The sequence below is a fragment of the Nycticebus coucang genome, chromosome 21, assembly GCF_027406575.1.
Source record: "Nycticebus coucang isolate mNycCou1 chromosome 21, mNycCou1.pri, whole genome shotgun sequence".
Taxonomy (NCBI): domain Eukaryota; kingdom Metazoa; phylum Chordata; class Mammalia; order Primates; family Lorisidae; genus Nycticebus; species Nycticebus coucang.
In genome coordinates this window covers 51,445,863-51,471,564 of record NC_069800.1, presented here as the reverse complement: position 1 = coordinate 51,471,564, position 25,702 = coordinate 51,445,863, and the positions used below count along the sequence as shown (strand labels likewise).

Sequence of the window (25,702 nt, the reverse complement as noted above, 5' to 3'; positions counted from 1 at the left end):
TTCAGAAGAGGGTAAATACCCGAAGGAAACAGTGCCATAGGCTATCCTAAAATTAAGGGCAATAATCAAGCCTTATGATTCTATCACTGGTTGGGTCATACCTCAGGGTTAAAAAATGAGACTTGAATACAGTGTAAAACAATCATTCACACCAAATCTTTTTTTTTTTTTGAGAGAGTCTCACTTTGTCACCCTTGGTAGATTGCCGTGGCATCACAGCTCACAGCAACCTCAAACTCTTGGGCTTAAGCGATTCTCTTGCCTCAGCTTCTGGAGTAGCTGGGACTACAGGCACCTGCCACAACGCCGGGCTATTTTTTGGTTTTCAGCAGGCTGGGGTTTGAACCCACTACCCCTGGTGCATGTGGCCAGTGGCCTAGCAACTAAGCTATGGGCGCCGCCCACACCAAATCTTTTTTTTTTTTTTTTTTGTAGACAGTCTTACTTTACCACCCTCAGTAGAGTGCCATGTCACAGGACTCACAGCAACCTCCAGCTCTTGGGCTTCCATGATTCTCCTGCCCCAGTCTCCCCAGCAGCTGGGACTACAGGCACCAGCCACAACGCCTGGCTATTTTTTGGTTGCAGTTCAGCAGGGGCTGGGTTTGAACCCACCACCCTCGGTATATGGGGCCGGCGCCCTACTCACTGAGCCACAGGCGCCACCCCACACCAAATCTTAAAAGCCACAAAAGAAGAACCTAACACCTGCCTGCTTTGTTGAGGAAGGTGGAGAGGGATCAAGTGATGGATGGGAGGAGGCTATTTAATTAATGGTAATTTCTTCCCCTTCACAGCATCTTGACTTCTGTTCTTAAAGGATGAAATAAAATTGTTTGCCTATTGTTAAAAAAGAGAGCCAAGAATAAGTGTGATCAGAATAGTGAGAGATGGTGGTGACACATCAATTCACAGGCAACTAACTGATAAAATTTTTTATTTCACTTTTGAATTTTTACACTTCTCCTGATTATTCCGTGTAAGGTGAAACTAGAACTGTTTAAAAGACATACACAAATCTAGTACATCAGTAACCGGGGGATTTTCTTTTTTGCTATACTATTTTTCACAACCACAGGTGTGCTTGCTAGGCAATATAACCATCACAGAAGCAAACATTAGGCAGAATACTGGTAAGGAAAAACAAAGCAAGAAAGAGCTACCAGATACACAGACAGGCTTGGTTCCACATTCACTACTGCATTTTTCAAGCGCCAAGTATTAACTGCACATTTTTGTTCAGCTAGAAAGGAGAGAGGGATTTTTTTTTTTTGTTTTTTCTTTTTTTGGTTTTAAATCAGTGCATGAATTTTTCTTGTCTCATTTCGGCAGATGGACAAACAGATGGACTCTACAGCTATGTAGAATGTGAAAGGTAGAGGTGATACTGTGAGACCGATAGGCCTGTCTATTCTTGATTCCCTCCACTGCAGTGTCCATGCAACTTCCCTGCGTTATAGGGTCTTGTTTAAACATCTGAGAACTGAGCTGGATAAGTATACTTGGGAGATCCAGTGAGAGTTACTAATAAGCATTATCAAGGTCAGGGATGGATGCAATAAAGGGAGAAATCATGAATATTTAAAAATACTTTTTTGATTCAGATCTTGTATGACTGAAGAGCAACAACCATGTTGAGAACTGGAGGAAGACAGAGCTATGGTACTGGAAGCTCTTCTCAAGTTTAATGCAAGGCTTGCTCACCAAAGCTTCTAACCCCTACCCATATACAGTATAAAAAAGTGAACAAAAGACAGATAAAGATAGAATTCAAAAAGAAGGTAATGAAACAGAAGAACAGAAATTTTAAAGAGAAAAGAAAACCAAAGTTAACAGTCTAATAGAACAATGGGAAAGAATGCTTAGATTTCAAAATTTAAAAGCCCCCAGCTAGGAAAAACCCAAAGTCTAAGTACTCCTCAAGTGAAAGGCAATTTCTACACAACATTATTCTTTTTTAGTTTTAGAGACAAGATCTCTCACTGTATTTCCCAGGCTGGTGTGCAGTGGCTATTCACAAGTGCAATCATTGCATACTAGTCTTAATCTCCTGGGCTCAAGTGCTCCTCCTGCCTCAGCCCCCCAAGCAGCTGGAACTATAGGCACCTGCCACTGTACCCACTCAGAACATGATTCTTAAAATATTATCCAGGAAACAGATAAGGCCATTCATAAAATACACGGCTTTTTTTTTTCTTTAGCTCAGTGGTAACAATGAAAACAGATTTCACTACTGAAGTACAAGTTGCAAATTGGTAACATATTGCTGTAGGAAAGGGAGTTCAATCAGGTGTGTTATATGAGCACTGGAATTTTTCAAGGTGTCATAAGCCAGATATCTGCCACAAAGAATTTCAATTTTAGGCTCTGAGCTTCCTCAGAGGAAGATACTGGACATTTGTGGGCATGAACTTCAGAGTGGCCCAAATCAGTGAAGTGTCTATAGGCCCCAGATAGAATCACTGTGAATCACCATTAAACTCCAATGCCAATGATAGTGTCTCACTCCAAGTCCCAGCTTCACAATATAAGCTCTATAACTTTCTGTACAACTTTACAATGGAATTGTATTTCAGTGACTATTTTGATATCAGATTAAACTTTCCAAAATGTTACACATAATTCAGGTCTACTTTTTTCTACCAGTAAGAGTTCTGTTAAGATACAAAACCCCATAATCACAGTGTTCAGTTTAAAAAAAAATTAAGCACAATAATCCTGTCAATGTTAATCAAAATCAAAACTTCAGAATGCCGTGGCATTTATATGACCAATCTGAGTTTTAGATACAAATACCAGCTGTTTACCCCATGAACCACTTTTGCTAGGCTGAGACTGTGAAAAATCGGAAGTCAATGTACGATTTTCTTTTTTTTTTTATCGCACAAAGGGATATATGTGGAGGGTACAGAGTGACACTGAACAGATCACGAAGCACAACAGACATTAGTTCTCTCCCTCCCCAGCATCTCCTTCATCTCCCTGGTTTTCCGATGTCCACAGCTGTAAAAGAAAGAAAAAAGAAGGTTATAATCAAAATTGCGTCACTAAGTTACCCAGGGAGGCAGCTAGTCTGTACATGCATAATCGTATCTCACTCAATTGTTCAAAATTCTTCCTGTACTACTAAAGTGCAAAAGTTAAAACTTAAGCAGTCATTTACAACCAATTTAAAACATTAAATATACTTAACAGGGTAAAAAATTCCTCCCTTGAATTCTGGATAATAGTTAATTATTAAGTAAGAAGAAGACTATAAACCCTCTAGAAGTGGTACTTACTGTGAGATTGTCCCTAAGCAACTGCATGATCAGGGTGCTATCTTTATAAGACTCTTCATTCAGTGTATCCAACTCAGCAATCGCTTCATCAAACGCCTAAAACAAAGAGCCTTTAGCAAAGAATTCACAAGTTCTCTGGAGCTAGTTTAGCCCACTTTTTTCTGCTAAGAAAAAAGAGAATATAATTTCTCTTCTTGTATAGTATTTTGAGAGAACTTAGGCCTTTTATTACTGTTTGCTCGCTGTTTCAGCAAACATATAAGAAATGTTTATAAAGCAATAACTAACAATGACAGAAATTCCTAGATAAGAACTTTCGTGTCCCTAACATGTAAGCAACATTTTTTTTCCCTAAAATTAACATGAGGGTACAATTTTTAGGTCACACTGTTCTCATTTCCAGGGTAAAATTCCATTTGTAGAAGAGACCCTCACCCAGAGGGCGTGTTATACACCCTCAGAAAGTGCACATTAGCTGAGATCCTGCCTCATGCCTTCCCTCCTGCCAATTGTCCTCCCTGCTCTGGCTTCCCACTACAGGCAAACTAGACTATATTAGTGTTTTATTGTTCTTATGAGCATGTAATTGTTTATATATTGATTTCATGTTAGCATGGAGTACATTGGATATATATTTTTTCATTTTTGTGATACTTTACTAAGAAGAATGTATTTCAACTCTATCCACGTAAATGTAAAAGATGTAAAGTCTCCATCTTTTTAACGGCTGAATAGTATTCCATAGTACATACACCACAGTTTGTTAATCATTCATGGGTTGATGGGCTCTTAGGATGCTTCCACGACTTGGCAATTATGAACTAAACCACAATAAACATTCTGGTACAAATGTCTTTGTGGTAAAATGATCAACATTACTGTTAAACCTGACACAGTCATCCCAGGCAAATTCACATGATATTTTATTTTTTTTATTATTTTTTTTTTTACTAAAACTCAAAAGGTCTGGATACAAGGGATAAAGGGACAATGGTGAAGCTCCTATCACTAAATCTGATTTAATTAAGTGATGGACTTTGAGAATTCATTTCAGACACCTTTTCCAAATTAAAATTTTTTTTTCTTTTTTTTTTTGAGGCACAATCTCAAGCTGTCACCCTGGATAGAGTGCCATGGCATCATAGCTCACAGCAACCTCCAACTCTTGGGCTCAAAGCAATCCTCTTGCCTCAGTTTTTCTATTTTTTAGTAGAGACAGGGTCTCGATTTTGCTCATGCTGGTCTCAAACTTGTGAGCTCAAGCAATCCACCTGCCTCAGCCTCCCAGAATGCTGGGATTACAGGTGTGAGCCACATTACCCAGCCCTAAACAAATTTTAAACAACAGTGTGCATGCTGAAAGACTACAAAAAGATTTAGAAGAGGCCTAAAGAAGATAGGAGATAATCTGGCACACAAAGAGAAAGTGATGTGATTCTTCTCTTACACTGCCATAACCTCAAATCTTGGTAGAAGGATGACAACATATAACCCTGGCCCAAAGCTTGTAAGTTAAAACAATCAACTATGTTCATTTGGAATATTTTACAACCACTCCCCCAAACCAGTAATTAAACAAAACAAAATAAAACAAAAATCAGCAGGAGGTTTTGGGAAGGAAATAAAAAAGTAAAAGGTCTGTATTTATTATACAAAAGATATACTCTTACTCCCCAGAAAATCTTTCAAAAAAGTCCAAGACAATGAGTATGTTCAGAATAAAAAGAAGTTATTAGAAAGCACAGGCACCATTGTACTATGATCAAAAATCACAAAGGGGCTTTCTCACCGTTTTTGCCAGGCTGCAGGCCTTTTCAGGGGAGTTTAGAATCTCATAGTAGAAGACGGAGAAATTAAGCGCCAGACCAAGTCGAATCGGGTGTGTAGGTTGCATTTCTTTCTTACTAATTTCAAATGCTTCCTGGTAAGCCTGCTGGGAATTCGACACAGTGGCTACAAGAAAGATAAAAAATACTAAAGGCTGGATTCTTCCCTAAGTTGCCTCATACACTGGATCCACTATCAAATTATTTTACCAAACCAGGCAGGAGCAAATTACCCATCAAACGAGGTGCAAGTGTCTTCCATTCAGTTAAACATTTGTTAAATACTTATTTTAAGCCAAGCACTATATTAAATGCTTTGGAGAAAAGCAAAGATAATTACAACAAAGGCTACTAAAGTAGTTAAGAAATAGATATAACCTTTAACCAGATAGAACATGGAAAACAATAAGCTTTTTTTTTTTTTTTTTTTTTTAACTTTTTGGCAAGGGCTGGGTTTGAACCCGCCACCTCTGGCATATGGGGCCAGCGCCCTACTCATTTGAGCCACAGGCGCCGCCCATGGAAAACAATAAGCTTTAATGAAAAAATCATGGGGCATTAGATCCAAACTTGAATTCCCCCTTTTGGTTTCCTTACCAGAAAAATAGGCAGACTGCCACCTAAACTCATAAGGTTGTGTGAGAAATAAATTCAGATTCTAAAGTACTTGGTACATAGCAGGCACTTAACAAAATGTAGCTATGGTTATCACCATCACAATAATTCATGTCATTAAAAAAAAATGCATCACTGGCTGGGCGCTGTGGCTCATGCCTGTAATCCTAGCACTCTGGGAGACAAGGTGGATGGATTGATTGAGCTCACGAGACCGAGGCCAGCCTGAGCAAGAGCGAGAGCCCATCTGTACTAAAAACAGAAAAACTAGCTGGCCTTTGTGGCGGATGCCTGTAGTCCCAGCTATTCAGGAGGCTGAAGCAAGAGGATCACTTGAACCCCAAAATTTGAGGTTGCTGTGAGCTGTCAGGCCATAGCACTCTATGCAGGGTGACAAAATAAGACTCTGTCTCAAATAAATAAATATATCCAGTACAGGGTGGTTATAAAGTTCGTGTGCAATTTAAAATAGATCCTCTATTTTAAAGTTCTACCTCTAAAAGTGACAGCTACCAAATAATCCTCAAGATAAAGATGTCTTTAAACGCACCCCACACCAGACTTAGTGCCTCCATGTTTGCCCCTTATATACATTTTGCCAAATCCCACAACCGTGTTTTTGTTTTGTTTTGTTTTGAGACAGAATCTCACTCAGTTGCCCTAGGCAGAGGCGTCATAGCTTACAGCAACCTCAAACTCTTGGGCTCAACCAATCCTCCTGCCTCAGCCTCTCAAGTAGTTCAGACTACAGGTGCCCACCACAATGCCCCAGCTAGTTTTTCTTTTTAGTAGAGGTGGGGTTTCGCTTTTGCTCAGGTTGGTCCTTGAATTCCTGAGCTCAGGCAGTCTGCCTGCCTCAATCTCCAAGTGCTAGGATTACAGGTGTGAGCCACAGCCCTCAGCCCCATGACTGTGTTTATCGCAATGCTGTGGTCTTTTAAATTCTAAGTTATGTGAAGAACAGACAAAGCAAAAACTTTGCTCCCATGAAAAAATACTGACTCCACTATTGATCAAACTTCTCTTTAAATATATTACTTACTTTGCTTATTGTCTCCAGATGCCACCTCAGAAAGATACCTAAAATAATCTCCTTTCATTTTCAAGTAGAACACCTTACTTTCTGGTTGTGTAGCATTGGGAATAAGATATTTGTCCAACAGCTCCTAAAATACGATGCACATTGTTAAGAATTTAGAATTATTTATCAGATGTTAAAACTATGTTTCAAATTCAAGATACATACTACCACTCGTAAACAAATTTTTTGGAAGATTAAAAATAAACCCTACTTTTCAACAGAACTTCTAAATTTTGGTTAGCCCAGGTCATAACAGCGGAAGCCTGTATTCTTCTCTTAAATATCACTTTGACCATCCACAAGGGTTAATTAAAGTACAGCCATAAAATGAGAAATGCTATGTAAGCCTTAAAAATGGTGATGCAGAACTACACAGGTAACATGGAAAGACTCTCAAAAGAAAAAAGTGAGAAAAAGCAAATTATAAATACCACAAGAATCCTATTTTAATATTAAAATATATGTTATACGTGTGTACACACACACACACACACACACACACAAATACATAAAGGAAAAGCCTGGAAGAATCATGTTAATAATGGTTCTCTAGGTGAAAGGATTAGAAGTGATTTTTACTGCCTTATTTATATTCTTCTGCCCCCACTTCTTTAAAAAAATAAAAACCCTCATAAACATGTATTGCTCCTATACTTAAGAGGGGGAAAAAAAAACTTTAAATGAAGGAGAAAAATGATAATAGAGCAAATCTGCCAAGAACTAAATTTAGAATCAACCCGACCTGGGTAGATTGCCACTTATTATCCATATCTGTATGACCCTGGACAAATTACCTAATCGCCCTTTGCCTCAATTTCCTCAGCTGTACAATGGAGGATCACAATAGCCATCACCTACTGTTGTTATGAAGATAAACCAGCTAAGGTACATAAAGCACTTAACACGTGGCCTGGCACGTAGTAAGCATTCAGAGAGTAGCTAATACTATTAATAATAAATTCCTTTAAACATTTATGCTTACAACAAAAGTAGTTCTGAAGGAGTCCAAGCTTCGTATACAGAGCAATATTTTCGAAGAGTTGTTTTAGAATGTGGCATCCTGAAAAACTGGTTAAGAGGCAGTAAGTACCATGCTCTTCTTCACATTCTTTCAGATGCTCTTAAAAGCTGGTCTACATTTCAGGAATTATGGAACTTTCTTGCTTTTGGAATGCATGCCATACTTCATCTGAATACCAGAAGTACCTAACATTCAGGAATTAGTGCACCATTAACAAAGCCCCAAATTACCAACAGGCAACAAATTTAGGCATGTCACTCTTACACTACAAGTCTAATGAAGAGAAGCTCAATGCAAAGCTTAGTTAACAAGGGGATTTAATCAATCCAAGAGGGAAGGTGCAAGGGGCAGCAGCTGTTTTAATACTCTCTGCAGACAGACAGGGTGTGACTCCTTATGCTTTAGGGATGAGGAGCACTGCCTGAGGGCTGACAAGCCTTCTACAGGTTTCAAAAGAAAGGTGTCATGGGCAATAATTTGGAGAGCCAATCAGGAGGGGAGGAGGTAGATCCACAAGTGTGAGCTTTTTCCCTTCAAAGCAGCCCTCACTGTTCATTTTTACCTCATTTCACCTGGAAGAAAAAAAAAAGTTCCCAGTGGGCTCAGGACATGGGGGAAAAACAGTAGGATCATGATTTGCTCTAGGGTATGTATCCCTCCCATACAACCCAAAATGTGGCCTGGGGAAGCAGTCATTTGACTAAGGCTTATGGAAAACACAGGCGAGGAGAACCCCCAAACCACTTTTGATTTGGCTTTGGAATGCACACTGAGCCTGACAGATATGCCTAACTTTCAGACAAATACAGACTTCACACTGTGAAGGCAGGACTGGGGAGAGGCTGAAAGAAAGTTCAGGTTTTGGATCCTGCCTCCTCTTCTGGAGATGACATCACTACTCAGACTTATATATACGGAACAGCCTACCTGTGGCTGCATCTCTCTAGAATTCTGTCTATCTGAACTCAATTTTTAAAAAGGAAAGATGGAGGGGTGTTGAACAACCTCTGATCAAGCAAAAAAACTCATCTTTCTAGTATATTCAGATTCCTCTCTCTTGTGAGCTATTTGAGAGTTTGCATTTGTACATTAAATTAATGTTATTTGGAAATCGTTATTTACAGCAGAAGCACCAGCCTTACCAGAACATCATTGCAGATGTCCTGCAGTTCCGCCTCGATCTTCTCACGGTACTCTTTGCCCATCTGCTGCTTCTTCTCATTCCTCTCTGTTTTCTGTTCAATGCTGGAGATGACACGCCAGGAAGAACGGCGGGCGCCTACCACATTCTTGTAGGCAACAGAGAGCAGGTTTCTCTCTTCATTGGAGAGTTCGTGCCCCTGCTCTGTGACTGCTTTCATGGCTGCAGCCATGTCATCATAGCGCTCAGCCTGCTCAGCAAGTTTGGCTTTCTGTACCAGCTCACTTTTATCCATGGTCATTCCCTAGGACAAGACTAAGAGAAAAAGAAGAGCAAATGTCAGGCTTCAAGGCCCAGGAAACACGTGTGAATCTTCTTCCAAGCCATTTGAAAAGCAGCATATTAAAAGTGAAATACCTACTTCCAAACGCCATTGACAATACCGATCATATATTCAGCACCTAAAGGCTGAGTACTTTGCTGAAGGCTTTTTATTTTTAATTTTTTTTTTTTTTTAATTGAGACAGAGTCTCACTTAAACCTGTGATACCTGTGGTATCACAGCTCATAGTAACCTCAAACTCTTGGGCTTAAGTGATTCTCTTGCCTCAGCCTCCCAAGTAGCTGGGACTACAGGCACACCCAGCTATCTTTTTGTCATTGTTGTTTAGCAGGCCCTGGCTGGGCTCGAACCGCCAGCCTCGGTGTATGTGGCTGGTGCCCTACTCACTGAGCTACGGGCACCAAGCCTGAAGGCTTTTTATTATTTTGGTCAATTAATTTTCCCAGTAGTCCTACAGAGTAGGTGCATTTAAAACAACCTCTTCCCTCTTCTTAGGAGTGAAGAAATGAAGGTTTAGAGAAGGCAAGTGATAGGCCCAGAGCAACAATGTAACGAGATGTTACAGAGCCAGAACTCAAAACTCAAATTCATCTGGTTCTAGAGCTGTTGCTTTCATCCACTATTCTAATTTGCCTCCCCAACATAGACTGCTCTGTAACTATTTCTTTAGAAGTTCATGCTAACTATATGTCCTTTACTTGTCTTTTTTTTTTTAATGACATTAGTCCAATTCCCTCCTATAATATGGAAAAGTCCTCTCTTCACTCTCCTGTAAGGAATTATCTGATTTTGACCAGACCTGTTTTTTCCCATAGTACAGGGGAAAATACTTTAAGTAGGGTGACTGCTTCAATCAATCTTGAAGCAAAAGATAGGATTTTAAAGGCTCTGTTTGGCAGTGCCCATCAAGCAGCAGGCAACTGAAAAATGGGAGCCATTATTATATCTTCCGTAATGTGCTAACTTTATTACAAGAACCCACTGCAGGTCAAGAGGATAAATGAAGGGCAGGCAGCCTTGGGTCCTATCTAGCACTAGCTCTGCTATCTCTAAGTGGTATAACTTTGGTTAAATCACTTAACCTGAGAGCTTCCACTTCCTTACTAGAACATAAGAACACTCCCAACTCTCTAAATGGGGCTGTTACAAGGAATAAATGACCCAATATATGTGATTATGAAGGCACTTTGAAAAGTTTAAAACATACATAAACATCAGGCAATAATTTTATATATAGTATAGGTTGCAAGGTACACTGTAAGAGAACTTCAAATAACTCAATTTATTTCAACTATAACTGAGTTCACTTAAAAGTTTTTCTGAAAGACAAAAATATTACTTTTTATCAATTTATCAAATCGTTTATATAAACCAACCAGTGAATACCACTTATATTATTCACCTCACCTTAGTCAATTCACCAATATAATAATCACCAGAGTGTAGTAATTTTTGGATAATATGTAGCTAAAAAGTTATTTACTAAAGAAAAAGAGTTGGTTTAAATTTCAACATATTCATCTGTATCACAGTGTAAAATTAGCCTAATATCTTAAGGTACAAAAAGGTGAAAGACTACTAAAACAGTGGGAATGTCAGTATTTTTAAAACAAATTCTTTCATTACTATATGCATAGTATCACAATTAAGACTATGAAAATGATAATTTAAAAAATAGCACAAAGATGGCCATTTTGAATTCTTCTGTGCCCTTGCTCCCTGGCTGAAATAAAACTCTTCCTCTCAAATAATAATAATAAAATAGCAAAGACAGTATAACTTCTACTCACAAAATGGTTTTGCCTCATGTTATTTATTTCCAACAGAGAAATTCTATACATAGGGCCCTATCACATAAAAATGTTTTATTTCACCGGAGCACAATGACATAAGATACACTTTTCAAAATCAAGGCAATTCAGGAAAAAAAAAAAAAAAAGATTGTCCAGCTCAGACCTATGATTCTTTTTCTTTTTGCTTATTATCTAAACCATGTTCCAAGCTGTGTCCTATAAGGCTCACTAATTGTAAGCTTATACCCATGAAGCCAGTCTCACCCTGATCCACCTGACACCTTCACTCACAACACTAGAAAGAGACAAAGGCAGAGATAGTAAGTACTCCTCAAGAAATAGTCTGTTTGCTCCCCTTTATTTCTCAGAACCCCATCCCCACCCCAGAAGTTAGGAAGGCCACATGGAGGTTATATTCAGTGAAACGTAAGCAGAATGATGCTACTTCCAGGCCAACACTGAGGTTCTATTTGTGGTTCCCTAGGCTCTCTTCTCTATCTAGACTATTGGCCCCCAAACTTTTTGGCACCAGGGACTAGTTTCATGGAAGACAGTTTTTCCATGGAAGCATGAGGGGCAGAGCTCAGGTGGTGAGGCCAAGGATGGGAGTGGCTAGCGCATGCAAATACAGATGAAGGTGCTTTTGCTGGATTCCTGCTGTGAGGCCCAGGTTCCTTAGTTTCCTGGAAGACAATGCCTCCATTGGGGGGTGGGGGTGGGGTGGAGCTCTGCCATCCAGCTCCTAACAGGAACTGGGGTATGGGGCTGCAGTTCTAGATGGTACAGTCACACAGCAGTGGAGTTTCTGCCAGTCTGAGTCCAGGGATGACAGTTTAGTACAGAATTCAGCAGACCTGCACTGGACATGCAGGGGGAAAGACACTTTTGTTGAGTTAAGCCATTGAGCTGTTGGGGCCATTACCATAAGACAACTTTGTCTACTCTAATACAAGTATATCAAAAATACTGTGTTAACGACTTAAGTGAAAAAATTTCAGACTGTATATGGAACCAGCACATTGTACCTCATGATTGCATTATTGTGCACAGCTATGATTTAATAAAAAATTAAAAAAATACTGTATTTATCATCTTAAAATTATACGCAACAGCTGGTCCTCCACATCCATGGGCTCCACATCCGAAGATTCAACCAACCTTTAATTTTAGAGTAAAAAATACTCTAAAAATACAAAAATAAAAAATACCGTGTAACAACTATTTACACAGCATTTACATTGTGTTAAGTATCATCAGTAATCTTGTAGAAGATTTAAAGGTATATAGGAGGACATACATAAGTTATATTCAAATATTCATTTTTTATCAGGAGTGTGACCCCATCTTTGAATTTTGGTTATCTGTGGATAACCTCGGACCAGCCCCCTCTGTGGATACTTTCTCAGTATGTCCAACTTTCTTGACCATAAAGTTGTTGAGGTCAGGAGAATATCTCAACCATTAAACAACCCTACTTCATTGTCCCTAAATGTGCCAAACACAGCAGACAGAAGCCAATTTTCAGTGACTCGATGAACTTTAGAAAATTTCTAGTCTGTAGGTTAATAGAAAGTTAGAAGCCACTTCGCAGCCCACTTCAAAGTTCATAAGACACTACCTGTGCAACTCCACCTATGAAAGAATACAAATAATAAAAGGCTGGCCAAAAGCTAATTCAGAGCCACGCTACCACATGCAGTATTATAATGGAGTAACAGAGAAATTACACAGGATCAACACTGCTAAACAATGCTACAAGACTCTTTGGCCCAACTAGGCCTCCAAATTAAGTACACCCTCTACTGTCTCCTACCCAAGCATTAAAAGTTAATAAATCATACTTCTCAAAAAAAAAAAAAAACCCATGCTCACTGGGAACTCTCAAATGTCCATTCCCTATTTCCCAAAATAACATGCAGGCTTTCTGGTTTGCGGCCAACTGTTTTAAGCTTAAGATCACTGCAAGAGTTCTTGGAGACTGAGAACCACCATGATACAGCAAGACTGAATGCACTCCTTATAATGTCTATATCCATTTACCTGTGCTTCAAATTTTTTAATTACAAACACACATACACAAACAACTTACAACTCTACAGCTAAATGTCCTGATGGCTACTGCTTACATAACTTTTGACTTATATAACGTGGATTTTGAAGCAGCTAGACCAATTTCAACAGGAAATGGGTTACATAACACTCAGCAGTTTGGAGGAAGGCAGCAGACAAAGGAGAAACGAAATTGTTCCCATTTCTACGTCTATAATAAATCTCCTATCCATAATCTGGCCTTAGTCCCATAGCTTTCAGTCACTATCTCCAGCTTCGTTCACATCTTTGCTATAAAACCCACCTCTTAAAGCTCTGATCAAGTCACTTCCTGCTTAAAATTCCTTAAAGTTTCCTACTCACTTCCTGCTCCAAATTCTTTAAAGTTTCCTGCTGTGGAGAATAGTCACATTTCCTCCTGTTAGTGAAAGCTTGCCAATGTATCTTCCCAGACTTTCCCACAACATGCCTTCCACATGCATTCTCCTGCCAAAATGGCTTTCTTATATACAAAGAGTGCTTTCTGTCTTTTTTTCACTAAGCCATTCCCTCTTCCTGGAATGGCTTTTCCCATTTACTCTGCATATAAAATTCACAGCCTACCTCTCCTTTCTTAAGCCACTAGCCATGTGGCTATCCACTTGAAGTGTGGCTAAGGCCACATGTTGAAATCAGAGTATTTTGGATATAATTAGTTAAATAAACAAATTATTAAAATTAACTCCATTTGGGGGGTTTTCCTGTCTATTTATTATTGATAGCATAGGCTCTCACTCTGTCATCCAGGCTACAGTGCAGCGGCAGCATCATAGCTCATCATAACCTTGAACTTCCGGGCTCAAGTGATCCTCCTGCCTAAGTCTCCTGAGTAGCTGGGACCACAGGCATGCATCAAGACACACGGCTAATTATTTTATTTTTAATTTTTGAAGACAGGGTCTTGCAATGTTGCCCAGGCTGGTCCCAAACTCCTGGACTCAGGCAATCCTATCTTGGCCTCCCAAAGTGCTGGGATTACAGCCATTGAGTCACCACATCCAGTCTTGTTTATACTTTTCAAAGGTAGCTTACCTTCTATTTCTAATGGACAGCAGTTATCTAAGATGAAAATATGCTCATAATGCATTTCATCTTTACCTATCTTAATGTATTACCACATTTCTTCAGTACTAGAATTATTTGTATAGTGTCACTTGTATTGACTTATTTGTATTGAGTTATTGTATTGACTTATTTGTATTGAGTCACTACACTATATACTCCTTTAGGACATTTTTGCCCACAGCATTCTACACATAATTGGTATAAATATCTGCTGAATGAATGAACAGACCCTGAAATGGAAGAATAATAAAACTGTAAATTTGGTAGAGTTCTCTCTTTTCTCAAATAATTAAAAATGTGTATTCTTCACAAGCATATTGAATCCTCACCACCTGTGCATCCCATTCCTTATACTTCTGCAACCTATTTCAAAATTCCTCTCCCTGAACTACCTCATTGGCCATGCCTTCATTTTACTTTCAATGATTCCTTTTAACTGTTCCATGAAGTCCAAACTCTACTTGGCTTTCAAACTTCTTCCTGACTTAGGCTGGGTGTGGCCTGTTATCTTAGCACTTTGGAAGGATGAGGCAGGAGTATTTTTTGAGTTTAGGAGCTCAAGACCAGCCTGAGAAACACAGAAAGACTTAGTCTCTACCCAAAACTAAAGTCAGCTTGGCATAGTAGCATGCATCTGTAGTTCCAGCTACTTGGGAGACCAAGGCAGGAGGACTGCCTGAGCCCAGGAGTTCAAGGCTGCAGCGAACTATTGATAACATCAAAGCACTACAGCCTTTAGATTAGAACCTCTCTCTTTAAAAAAACAAACAAACAAAAAAAAACCTTAATAACTTTTCTCCTCCTTACCGGTTAGCCTTTCTCATCCATTGCTCTTCAACATGTACCTTTCTCTCAGACTGGACATTATCACCACATGCCATGCCTGAAACTGCTTTTGTAGCTCCCTTCGTTTAGAATCTCTCCTATTTACTCCCTGCCTCTGCAAACCCTGTCCATCCACCTAGGGCAATGGTTCTCAACCTTCCTAATGCCATGGCCCTTTAATGCAGTTCCGGTGGGTCACGTGACCCACAGGTTGAGAATCGCTGACCTAGGGCTAGAAAGCCTGCTCTGACTGCTCAGCCCACACTGATTGAGCCTGCTCATGCACTGGTGGTCTATCAAAATCTAGGGCTTCCTTATGTCCTTTCATGGTACAGATGATGAGTGGTGTACCATTCATCTCACATACGTGTGCCCTCAAAGGAAAGCATCAGATTTGTTTCACATTCATGCCTAAAACTTAAGCACAAAACATAGGCTCAAATGACTATCTGTTAAGTTTTTCAACAAATCATTCCTGGGAGAGCACAGGGAACACAGGCTACCCGTATGTGGTACAGCAAAAAGGCAAAGGACTGTGTCAGAGTACAACGTGCCTCTCTAACAAGCCATGTAAGCTTGTTAAATCTCAGTCTTCCAAGGTACAAAATTAAGAAAACAGTATCCATCTCAGAAAAGTTGCTGTGAAGATGGGGACAGGAAATTAAAGACTAGTAAATGTGGAGATCTTTCTATAAAAAACACATAGTGCAAAAATAAATCTGAAGCACTAATTTTCTCACAGTAGGTACACATCACTGTTTTAGTTCACAAAATGTGAGCCTGAATTTTTTTTTCAATATACAAACCCATGAGAAGAAAAAGCAAAAGTCTAATTAATCTTGTACAGGAAGCAAATGTGATATAATGTTAACATTCCTAGGTAAGACCCCTTCTCCACGTCCTCAACGTGGACGTACACATTAACCAGAACCGACTTTTACTCATTAGTTCCTAGTTGAATTTTCTAAAGAGGACAAGTAGTGAAGCTTTACTTTTCTATGGAGACTTAGAAATACAGTCCCACCCCAAAAAATATCAGCAAGAAAGCCTTTCTCTGCCTCCCACAAACCTTTTAAAAGACTACAGTCTCCACAGCAGAGTCAAGGCATCAGAACAAACTCCTTAGAGGCTCAGAGGATTTAACCCTGCACTCAGCCAACAGATTTTCCTTGTGGTGGGCATATTTTAAGAAGACACTGACATGCTTGAAAACAGGAGTTCTAAAGCACACCCACATGATGATGATGGCTGTCAATGTGTTCTAAACCACTGGATACAGCAAGACAGGGGACTGGGAAGCATTGCTGATAAAAGTAGCAACTGCTTAGTGAAAAACTGCAAGCAGTCTAAATATTCGACAAAAAGGAATGGTTTACAAAAGAAGCGACTAATGATAGAAGATTACATGGCCATCAAAACAAAAGATTTAATGGCGTGGAAAGGTTTATTGTAGAAAGGTTTATTTAAGAGCTCTGGGGGTTGGGAGAAGGAAGCTGCATAATGGCAGCTCATTTTTGTAGATTATCCCCCGATAAACATCAACAGAATAGTTAACACCAAATGATTGGAAGTAGTTCTCTCTTTCCAGTGTATCTCTAGGTGGACATTATAATCCTCATTCTCTTATCTTTATGAGTATGTATTACTTTTTAAAAACATTTTGTATTTTTATTTAAAAGGTTTTAAAGAGAAGCTATTGGTACAAACAGAAAGCTATAAAAAATAATTCTGAAGGTGAAATAATTTTGAAATAGGATTTTCTTCGAATAAACAAAGCCCTAAATCAGATAATAAATGCTGAAATGAGAGTTATCTATGAACAAACCTAGCCCTAGTAACTATACTCTTTGCCTAAGGAATACTTTTCTAGTCAAGGTCAGAACACTGACAAATCATCTCCCAGTAACCAGACCAGGCTATAAAAGGGGGGGAGGGAGGGGCTTTGCAAAGGCAGGAAACAGTTGAAAATGATAGCTGTGGCCTTGAGAGGCATTAACGTTCAGCTATGTTTTGTTTTCAAGGGAAAGAACATGTTCATTTCTAACATGGAAGCTTTAATTGAGTCTATTAATACTTTATTGGAAATTTAAAATGAAGATTTCATTACCTATCATACATCAGGAATTACTCAAGTTCTTCATAAAACATAGCAGGATCTGTCTTTAGGAAAGCCCTGCATACAACAAATCTGGGCTTCTAAAGAGAAACTGAGTAATTTTTCCACATTTCCATAGCATAATCTCTCTGAATTTCAGTTTCCCCAATGTTAAAAGGAGACATTCATAGCTATCAAAATACTATACATAAAATGCCTATTACTGCTAGTCAGAATAAAGGCTCATAGGCAAATATTCTTATTCTTAAGCTACTTCACAAAAATGTAATGCATATAATCCGATGTGTATTGAAGTAACAGCAAAATGAAAACACTACCAGCATTTCCAAGAACTCCTTGGATTACCCACTAAGAGGAGTTCAGATGAAATGCAAGCAGTGTGGTCCTGTACTGAGATAGCCTAAACTCTAATGGTAGGCATATAAGAGGACAGTTAATATTTCTTGGAAAAGCAAGTAGCCAGAATTAGAGGGAAGTGGTTTAGTTTAAAAGCGACTAGGTCCTGACTTGGTTCTATGGGATAGTAAGGCTTCTGTATAGGAGAGAAAAAGGGAACTCTAGGAAGTAAGAGGAAAAATAGACGTATGAATAAAATGAATGACAATTTTTCTAGATGAAATAGAAATCAAAGGCCAAAGTAGACAAAGAAATGAAAACAATTAATGATCCCAAGAGATAAAAATGACAGGAACATCTTAAAATCCAGGCTCAAAAGTTTCAACAGGGCGAGGAATTGGCTACAAATTCTAAATCGCATTCATAGATACTTTATTCCAGATAGAGCATCCGCAGCACCGTAAAGTAGAAGTTACAGTTCTGGAGTCACTCTGCTGAAGGAAAAACAGATGCCAAGCTACTGCAGGAGGGACTGAGAAAGTCAGCGGGACCAGGTGGTTAGTGGGTGTTATCCAGAAAAAGTTAAGTACTCCTGGCTCTCAAAGAAAACTACTCACCGAAAAACACCCACTCTAAAAATGTCTTGTGTGCCATTTTACACACAAAATGTAGAGTCCTGTAATAAATTTAATTCCATTCAAACATTCGCAGGTTCTTTGTAAGAAAACGAAACACAGCATATCTCAAATATAAAGTCATTAGCACTATGTCCAGTAAACACTGAATTGTGGAGGGAAACTACATCGCTTTCAAAATACCATGCCTCTTTGACATCAGTTGTTGAATGATGTCAACAATTAGCCAATTAGCCAAGATTAAGCTTAAAACAATTATGGTATTAAGTGATACACCCAAGGTCATACATGTGAACCAAGGGCAGCTATGATAATAAATTGATTCTTGGCTTTAAGTGATCTATCCAAAAAGACAATATGCAGTTCTGATCCATAAAGACAGTCCAATTGGTTGACTTTGTAAATAGGTTTCAAAAGTTTTGGGCCCAACATAAAGTAGCCACCCAGTACCAATTTATCAGGGAAAAGTATGCCTCTCTGAGCCTCAGTTTCCTCATTTATAAAGTCCACAGGATACCTGACCTCTCTGTGTTTTTTCATCCATAAGATGGGCAGATCTAGTTACTAGGGTTGTTAGGAATAAATCTGTTGATAATGCAAAATCATTTTGCAGTCTACGCACATTGTAAGCACTCCAACAAATGGCAGACACAGTAACAAATGGTCAGCCAGTGAAGGGAGACATGCCTCATCTCTTTTAAATCTAGACTGCTTTCTTTAAAGACTTTTAAAAGAAAGGCACATGTCAATTTACCTATGCCTATTTCTAAAATAGCACTCATCACAGTTTATTGTAATGTCTTCATTGGCTCCTACACTGGATTGTGAACTTAAGATGGGAGTCCATACTCTTATCTTTAGATACCCCATGTATTGTACAATGCTTACCACACAGATTGTGATTGGTGCATTTTTAAAAAGTGTTTTTTCCTATCTGGACAGAGGTAGGCAGACATATCTGACTTATAAAATACAGACTGTATTTAGCCTATCTTAAACCACTCTCAAAAAAGGTCCTGTGAGTTCTAATCAGGAGACGTTTTGTTTTTTTCAGCTACTAATCATATTTAAAATATATTATAGATTCAAACTGAGTTTCAATATGCCTTTGGAATACTTTCTGTCTATCTCCTTCATTCAAAAGTCTAATCAGTTAGCTACACAAAAAGTCAAAACAGCTAACTGGATTAGTAAATAACAAAAATATCCATCATTTACAGTCTGTCTAAATGTGCAAAGCACTTAGGGATTTCTATCAACTCATTTGATCTTAAGTATACTATGTGGTAGGTGACCATGGTCCCCTTTCATAGATGCACAGAGTCACCCACACAGGTTCACACAGTTATATATGGCAGATCTGGAAACCACACTAACATTAATTTTAAAATTAATGCTCTTTCCTATATGCAGCACCGTCTCTCCTAAACAATTGTCAATTTTTTTTAAGAACCAACAAGGTTATTACAGTGAGATTTTACAACTGGACTATTAAGCTAATTTATCTATCTTTAAAAATTAAAATAAAATCCAGGAGTTAAAAACAGCACAAAAGCATATATGCCAAAAACTCATCAAACTGTCAAACCAAGGCTTAATAAGGTACAGCTCTCAGCTAAGGGCAAACAGTAATGACAGACAGGGCTCATATCTACTTTATTGTAGCCTTCAATTTCTTTGTTCTGGTCAAGACCATTCAGAAATTACTTTTTTTCTTGGGTCTCTTAGGGAAAATAACAAAATTAACCACCCAGCACAGGAAAAACTTACATAATAAAGAACTGGCCACAATTTTTAAAAAGTCAACTCACATAAACTCTACTGAGAATGACTTATTCTCATGAGGACACTGATAATTTTAATTTCATTACAACTATTACAAACATCCAACTATAATTCTATTAGAGGGACTTTCAGTAGAGAACACAGTATATGGTTGGTTTTCAGTACACATATCATGAAACAGAACGTCCCTTTTAGTCTATTTTTCCTCCTTTCATAGTCCCCTTAGATTTCTCTCAGAATCCAGCTCTAACCGTTGTTAGTCTTCCCATCACAACATATGGATGACTGCTAGGATCACATTCATGTAGAGATCAAGATGGTTCTAAAAGTTGCTATTATATAATCGTAATTTCTTGCTCTCTGTCATCTTTCCCTAGGAAAAAAGTAGGATCCAAATAACTTAAAAGTCTCTAAAGTATCTCATTTAAGGGAAACTGCTTATTAGTCAGTTGAAAGAGCAGTTAACATAACAGGATGTTATAATTTAGAATTTTCTCTCTATGTGATATAGACACAGTCCTTCATCTCCTCTTCTGCAATAAAATACAGTAAATCTAAAAATGTACATAAAAAATAGTATGATCAACAAAAACTAGTAATGGTCATGGCCAAATTCTATCCAAAGAACCTAGGATTGTGTGCCACAAGTTAACTGATGAACTTTCTCCCTGGTATGAAGCAAGTACTAGAAAAACTGGATTTTTCACAAGCTTGCTTCCTAAGGCACGCTAACAATATCACCACTACAGGCCAGAATTAATATATTCTCCCTGATAAATTACATTATGTCTATCTTTAAAAAACAGCTAAAATTCCCATTCAAACATATTCAAGGGACACATATATATAAATAAAAATTAACGACTAAACAGTGTTCACATGAAAGAATATCTGTATTGTTCCACCACAAGTAGAATTTCTTAGAGCCAGACCGCCTGGGTTTGATTCCTGGTTCTGGCACTTACCTTGTGCTCTACATGCATACTTATGTGAGAAAGAGAGAGAAAGAAGGAGAGGGTGAGGAGGCACAGGGGGAGGGAGAGAGAGAGAGAGAGAGAGGGAGAGAAGGAGGGAGGTAAGGAGGGAGAGAGATATGTTAGGGAAATTACTCTTCTCTGATTTTCCACATCTGTAAAACAGGGCTAGCAGTCTTACCTCTCCCTGATTGTTATGAAAGACCAAGTTAATACGTGTAAAATACTTAGAACAAAGCTTGAAACACAGCATGTGCTATAAGCTGCAGTAACTATTATTACAACAGATTAATTGCCTGATGGTACCTCATCAGCTGGTGAATAAATCATAAATGGATGGATTCTGTATGTGTCCACGCTATGTAGCATGTAGCATGTAGCATGTATACTATGTCTAATCTACACATCCATGTCTACAGTCAAATAACATCTATTGAATGTTTACTATACCCCTGATGCTTATTTTAATTATTGAGTCTGTCACAACAATACAAAGACTGCACTACCATTTACATGACACAGATTTGAGAAAATGACTCAAAAAGACAGGATTTGCTATATGCAAAGTAAAGTTCTATAATAATGTATCATTTTTGGGAAAGCAATCTGTACAAAGCAGGGTTGGGTATAATCAGAAAGTAACTGGAGAAAAAAAGCCATTAATAATGAACTCTGATTTAAAAATAACAAAACCAAAAGCACATACTTAACAATTTATAGTTTGTAAAAAGGCCTCATGACAACTGTAGGCAATAAGGAAACTAAGAACCAGAGATGGATTAACATGCTAAAGATTACACAGAAAACATTGCAGTCAAGATCTGAAGCAAATTTACCTGATTCCAGTCCAGTGCTCTTCCTTTTTCTGTATCTACATCCAATTGGGCAAAATGCACTTTCTGCAGTGGCCCAAATCTCTGATGCCTCTGCCTAGAGAATCAGTATCATGGGAATTTGCTCATCCTGGTTTTATAGAGGCTGCCTCCCTGATCTACAGAGCTCCAATCCTAAAATGGCTTCAACAAAAAACAAGCACTGCATGATGGTAAGTGTACAGACGATTACAGCGTATAAGTCACAGTCTAGGAGCTGACAGTCCATAAATATTTGCTAGTGATGAATGAGGATGCTCAATCTGAGAACTAGGTCTATGGCCTAGCCCAAATCACCTCATTTCTCATAAAGACTTCATCTGCAAGATGGATGAATGGTTTCTTATCTCATTGAAGGGAAATGCTGGGAAAATAATTCAGCAGTTGCTACTGGATTATTAACCTTCCATTTTGAAGGCCACACTTAAATTTCTAACTTAGGTCCACGAAAATTGACAGACTTTACACTCACCATATTGTCTGCTGCTAAGGATGGTGGATCCAAGAAAAATAAAGGCCCAGACAACTAAGATATCCCTAAGTAAGAAATGGGGTGCCCTGGAAGCAGAAATAATCACTAAGAACCAAGTAATACTCACATACTTCTAACAGGACAATGCAAAAAGCCATGGTGTCCAGTTCTATAAACTGCATATATCTGTGGTTTCATATAAACAAGTCAGACAGAATAAGAACACAATGTTCACGTTTTTATAAGCACTTCATCTTTCCGTTTTGGCTCCTATGGCAGGCTGATACGTCTATAACAATTACATCTCCCACACAAGGCAAGTAAAATCAGAGCTTGATGCTACCCAGCCTTCCCAAAGACAAATGTAGTAAAGGCAATGACAAAAAAACACATTTTTACAGAAAGCCTAGCAAATTATCTTACCAATGCTGTCCCCTTTTACATGTGCGCTCTCCATTTGCAACAGTGTATTCAAAGATAACATTGATCTTCAGAAGCAAATGAATCCAAATCGCTACCACCTCTTCCCCACCACCATTAAGGTCATCTCCAGTCAAATTTCAGACCAAAAAATGTGCTAACACACAGTATGGAGGAATTTGGAGAACCTATACAAAGGATTCTGGCACTAAATGACACCATAAAACGTGGGAACATACTCCGATTTTCAGCCTTTGATTTTTTTTCTTTTTTCCTGGGTATCCGGCCTGACTCAGTAACCGGTTCTAACACATGCATTTTTCTGATTCAGACTCCAATCCTGTGCTTCCTAGGGCATCTTGGATCCTGCCAGGCTCTATAACCAGAGAAGGATGATGAAATGGCTTTACTGCAAAGTGGGAGGACGTTTCCCCCTGTTATCTCCCAAGGTTAAACCCCTTATTCATTTAAAGGACTCAAGTAGGGGCGTTGGGACTTGAGAACCCACCCGCATTTGGTTAGATTTTAATTTTTGAAAACCAGAAAGGACGGAGGAGTGACAGGGCTGAATGAGAAGGTTCTCGCCGACTAAGCGTAGGGAGAGGTCGCATGAGAACTGAAACTAGGTATTGAGGGAGAGTATGTGGGGTCTGCAGCTCCACTGTCCCTTCCGGCGCACTACGGAACCGCACCCGGCCCGCCAGGCAGGGCCGCAGCCTGGGCCTCTCCGAGAGGCGAAGGGCCCGGCCCCGGAAACAGGGAGGGGCCGCGGCTAGACCAGTCCCGCGCTGCAGGCGGCCGCGCCGGGCTGAGGAGGTACCGCTCCGCTAGACCCCGACGCCGCCCGCTGGGCATCCGTAGTCGCATCAGCCCGACAGACGCACCGAACACCGGCCCCCAGGGGTCCCGGGTGGGGCCCGCGCCGCACTCACCGTGGGAGGGCTGCAGAGAGTAAAGACGCTTCCAAGCAAAGCTCTGAGCGCAGTGACTGCTTTCTTCCCAAGCCCGGTCCTCAGGCGGCGTCGGCGACGGTTGCAGTGACTGCGGTGGCGGTGGCGGCGGCAGCAGCAGCTACCCGGGCTCCGGGATCGGCAGCGGCGGCGGCGGCGGTGGCGGCAACTCCACTTCCGCTCCGGTCGCCACTTCCTCTCCGGTCCCAGTTTCGCCCCGCCCCGTGCCGTCTCCTCATTGGGTAAGCGAGGCACGGGGTTGCCTGGCCGCCAGAGAGGGGCGCTGACGGAAGGGAGGGGGAAGAGCAGACGGCTGGGAGGCGTCGGATGCAGGAGGCCCGGCCGGGGGAGTGAGCCAGGAGAAGACTGGCTAAGGGAAGGAAATGGGGCGGTGGAGCGGGAAGAGGAGGTGGGAGGAGAGAGGGCGGAGCTGAGGGTGTGGTCAAGGAATTAGGTATGCGGGCGCAGGGAGGATCCGGAGTGAGGCTTGCTTTGGGGCTGCCCTGGCAAGGCTGGATTCCCCGGGTCGTCGGTTACTACCCCACCCCGGAAGTAGTCCCCTTTCGCTGTGTCCTTTGGGAATACTGGACCTAGGGAAGAACAGAGATTGCTCATCCCTAAATTATCCTTTAATCTTCCTGTGAATCCTTTAGTGTCACTTACCGTTTTCTCCCTTCGTAGACTGAAGAGGCCACATGAAGTGTCAGGAATGGAATTTGCAAAAGTCTTTTGAAAAATACCATGTACATGATTTCCTCATTGAGATCCTCTCCAAGGCTCATAGAGGAAGCGTCAGAGAAGGAAGGAAGTCCTCACAGCTCCATGTTCCCTCTCACTGTTACCAACACCCAGTCGTTAAAATGCCTCTCACTTTGACTCCCTCCCTACCATTTATTCTTTGGAATAATAATGTTGAGCAGACTTTCTGCTTAGTGCTGGAGACAGCAGTGAACAAGACAGGACCCTGCTGTCTTAGAGTTTATAGTCTTGCCAGAGAAAGAAGAAAGTAGGCCTCCATCTCTCATTTACCCTTACTTAGCTTAATGACAGGCTTCTAATGCACCACTGAATTCTCAGCCCTGCCCCCATCAACTGCTGAGTGATCTTTGTAAAATACTATTGTAATTTTGTCCTATTCTTGTTTAAATACTTTGGTGGTCACTCAGACCCAGAGGACTATATCCTTGAGTGTGACAATCAGGGTTCTTCAGAAGCTGCCCTTATCCTTCAGTTATTAACCTGCTCTTCTTTCTCCCCCATCATAAATACCCTATTTCAATTAGATGACTCCTTATGCTCCCAATATACCATCTCAGATATTTCTAAACATTTTGACTTAGTTCCCAACATTTTTTTTTTAACTGAGAGATTTCTATGTGAACAGAATTCTGCATCTCTGCCCTCATTGGCAACACTGCGTCCACATTTCTGCGTCCACATTTCTGTTGGCTTCTGCCAACAGTTGGCTGAAGCCAAGGAGTGGCTGCCTACTGTAGATTGGGCATGGATTTAACACAGTGCTAGGGACCCCTCCCAACCAAAGTCACTTTCTTCATTTGTTATCTGTCATATAGGTGTTTGTGCTGGTGATCCCTGCACTACATCATCATTTAAGTTAAACAAGAGTGAGAGTGTGTTACGTTATGTAAATAGCATGGGTTTGAAACCACTGGATATGAATCCTAGATATGAATCCTGGATATGAATGGGTTTGAAACCACTGGATATGAATCCTAGATAAGTTCCCTAGTGCAAAAACTTCTCCATGAAGACCAAAGACCAGCCATCCAGAGACTACTCAGGTTGAAATGAGGTTTAATGAGACATAATTGTGCCTTTACCCTCATTCAGAAAATACCAAGTGGGTCAGAGAGTTCACGATGATTTCACCACAACTGACATCATCAGTGCACTGAGGGAACAGAAGTGCCATTTGTCAGGCATCCCTCGGTGCCTGCTAAATGGTTGCATGTATTAGCTTCTTTCACCATGTCTGCATTCTATGCCAGAGTTCAGCAAACATAACTGTTCACTGACAGAGACACAAAAAAGACGTAAAAGGA

General features: G+C 39.9%; 1 protein-coding gene across 1 annotated transcript; it reads right to left on the bottom strand.

Annotated features, from left to right (window-relative positions):
* Positions 1 to 920: 920 nt before the first annotated feature.
* On the bottom strand, positions 921 to 23,797 carry YWHAB (tyrosine 3-monooxygenase/tryptophan 5-monooxygenase activation protein beta). Its single transcript, XM_053574682.1, has 6 exons — positions 23,622 to 23,797; positions 8,967 to 9,280; positions 6,765 to 6,888; positions 5,071 to 5,234; positions 3,282 to 3,377; positions 921 to 3,003 (listed from the first exon to the last, which is right to left on the bottom strand). The coding sequence occupies exons 2-6, from the start codon at positions 9,264 to 9,266 to the stop codon at positions 2,947 to 2,949; spliced, it is 741 nt and encodes a 246-aa protein (XP_053430657.1). The 5' UTR covers positions 9,267 to 9,280; positions 23,622 to 23,797; the 3' UTR covers positions 921 to 2,946.
* Between the last annotated feature and the right edge of the window lie 1,905 nt (positions 23,798 to 25,702).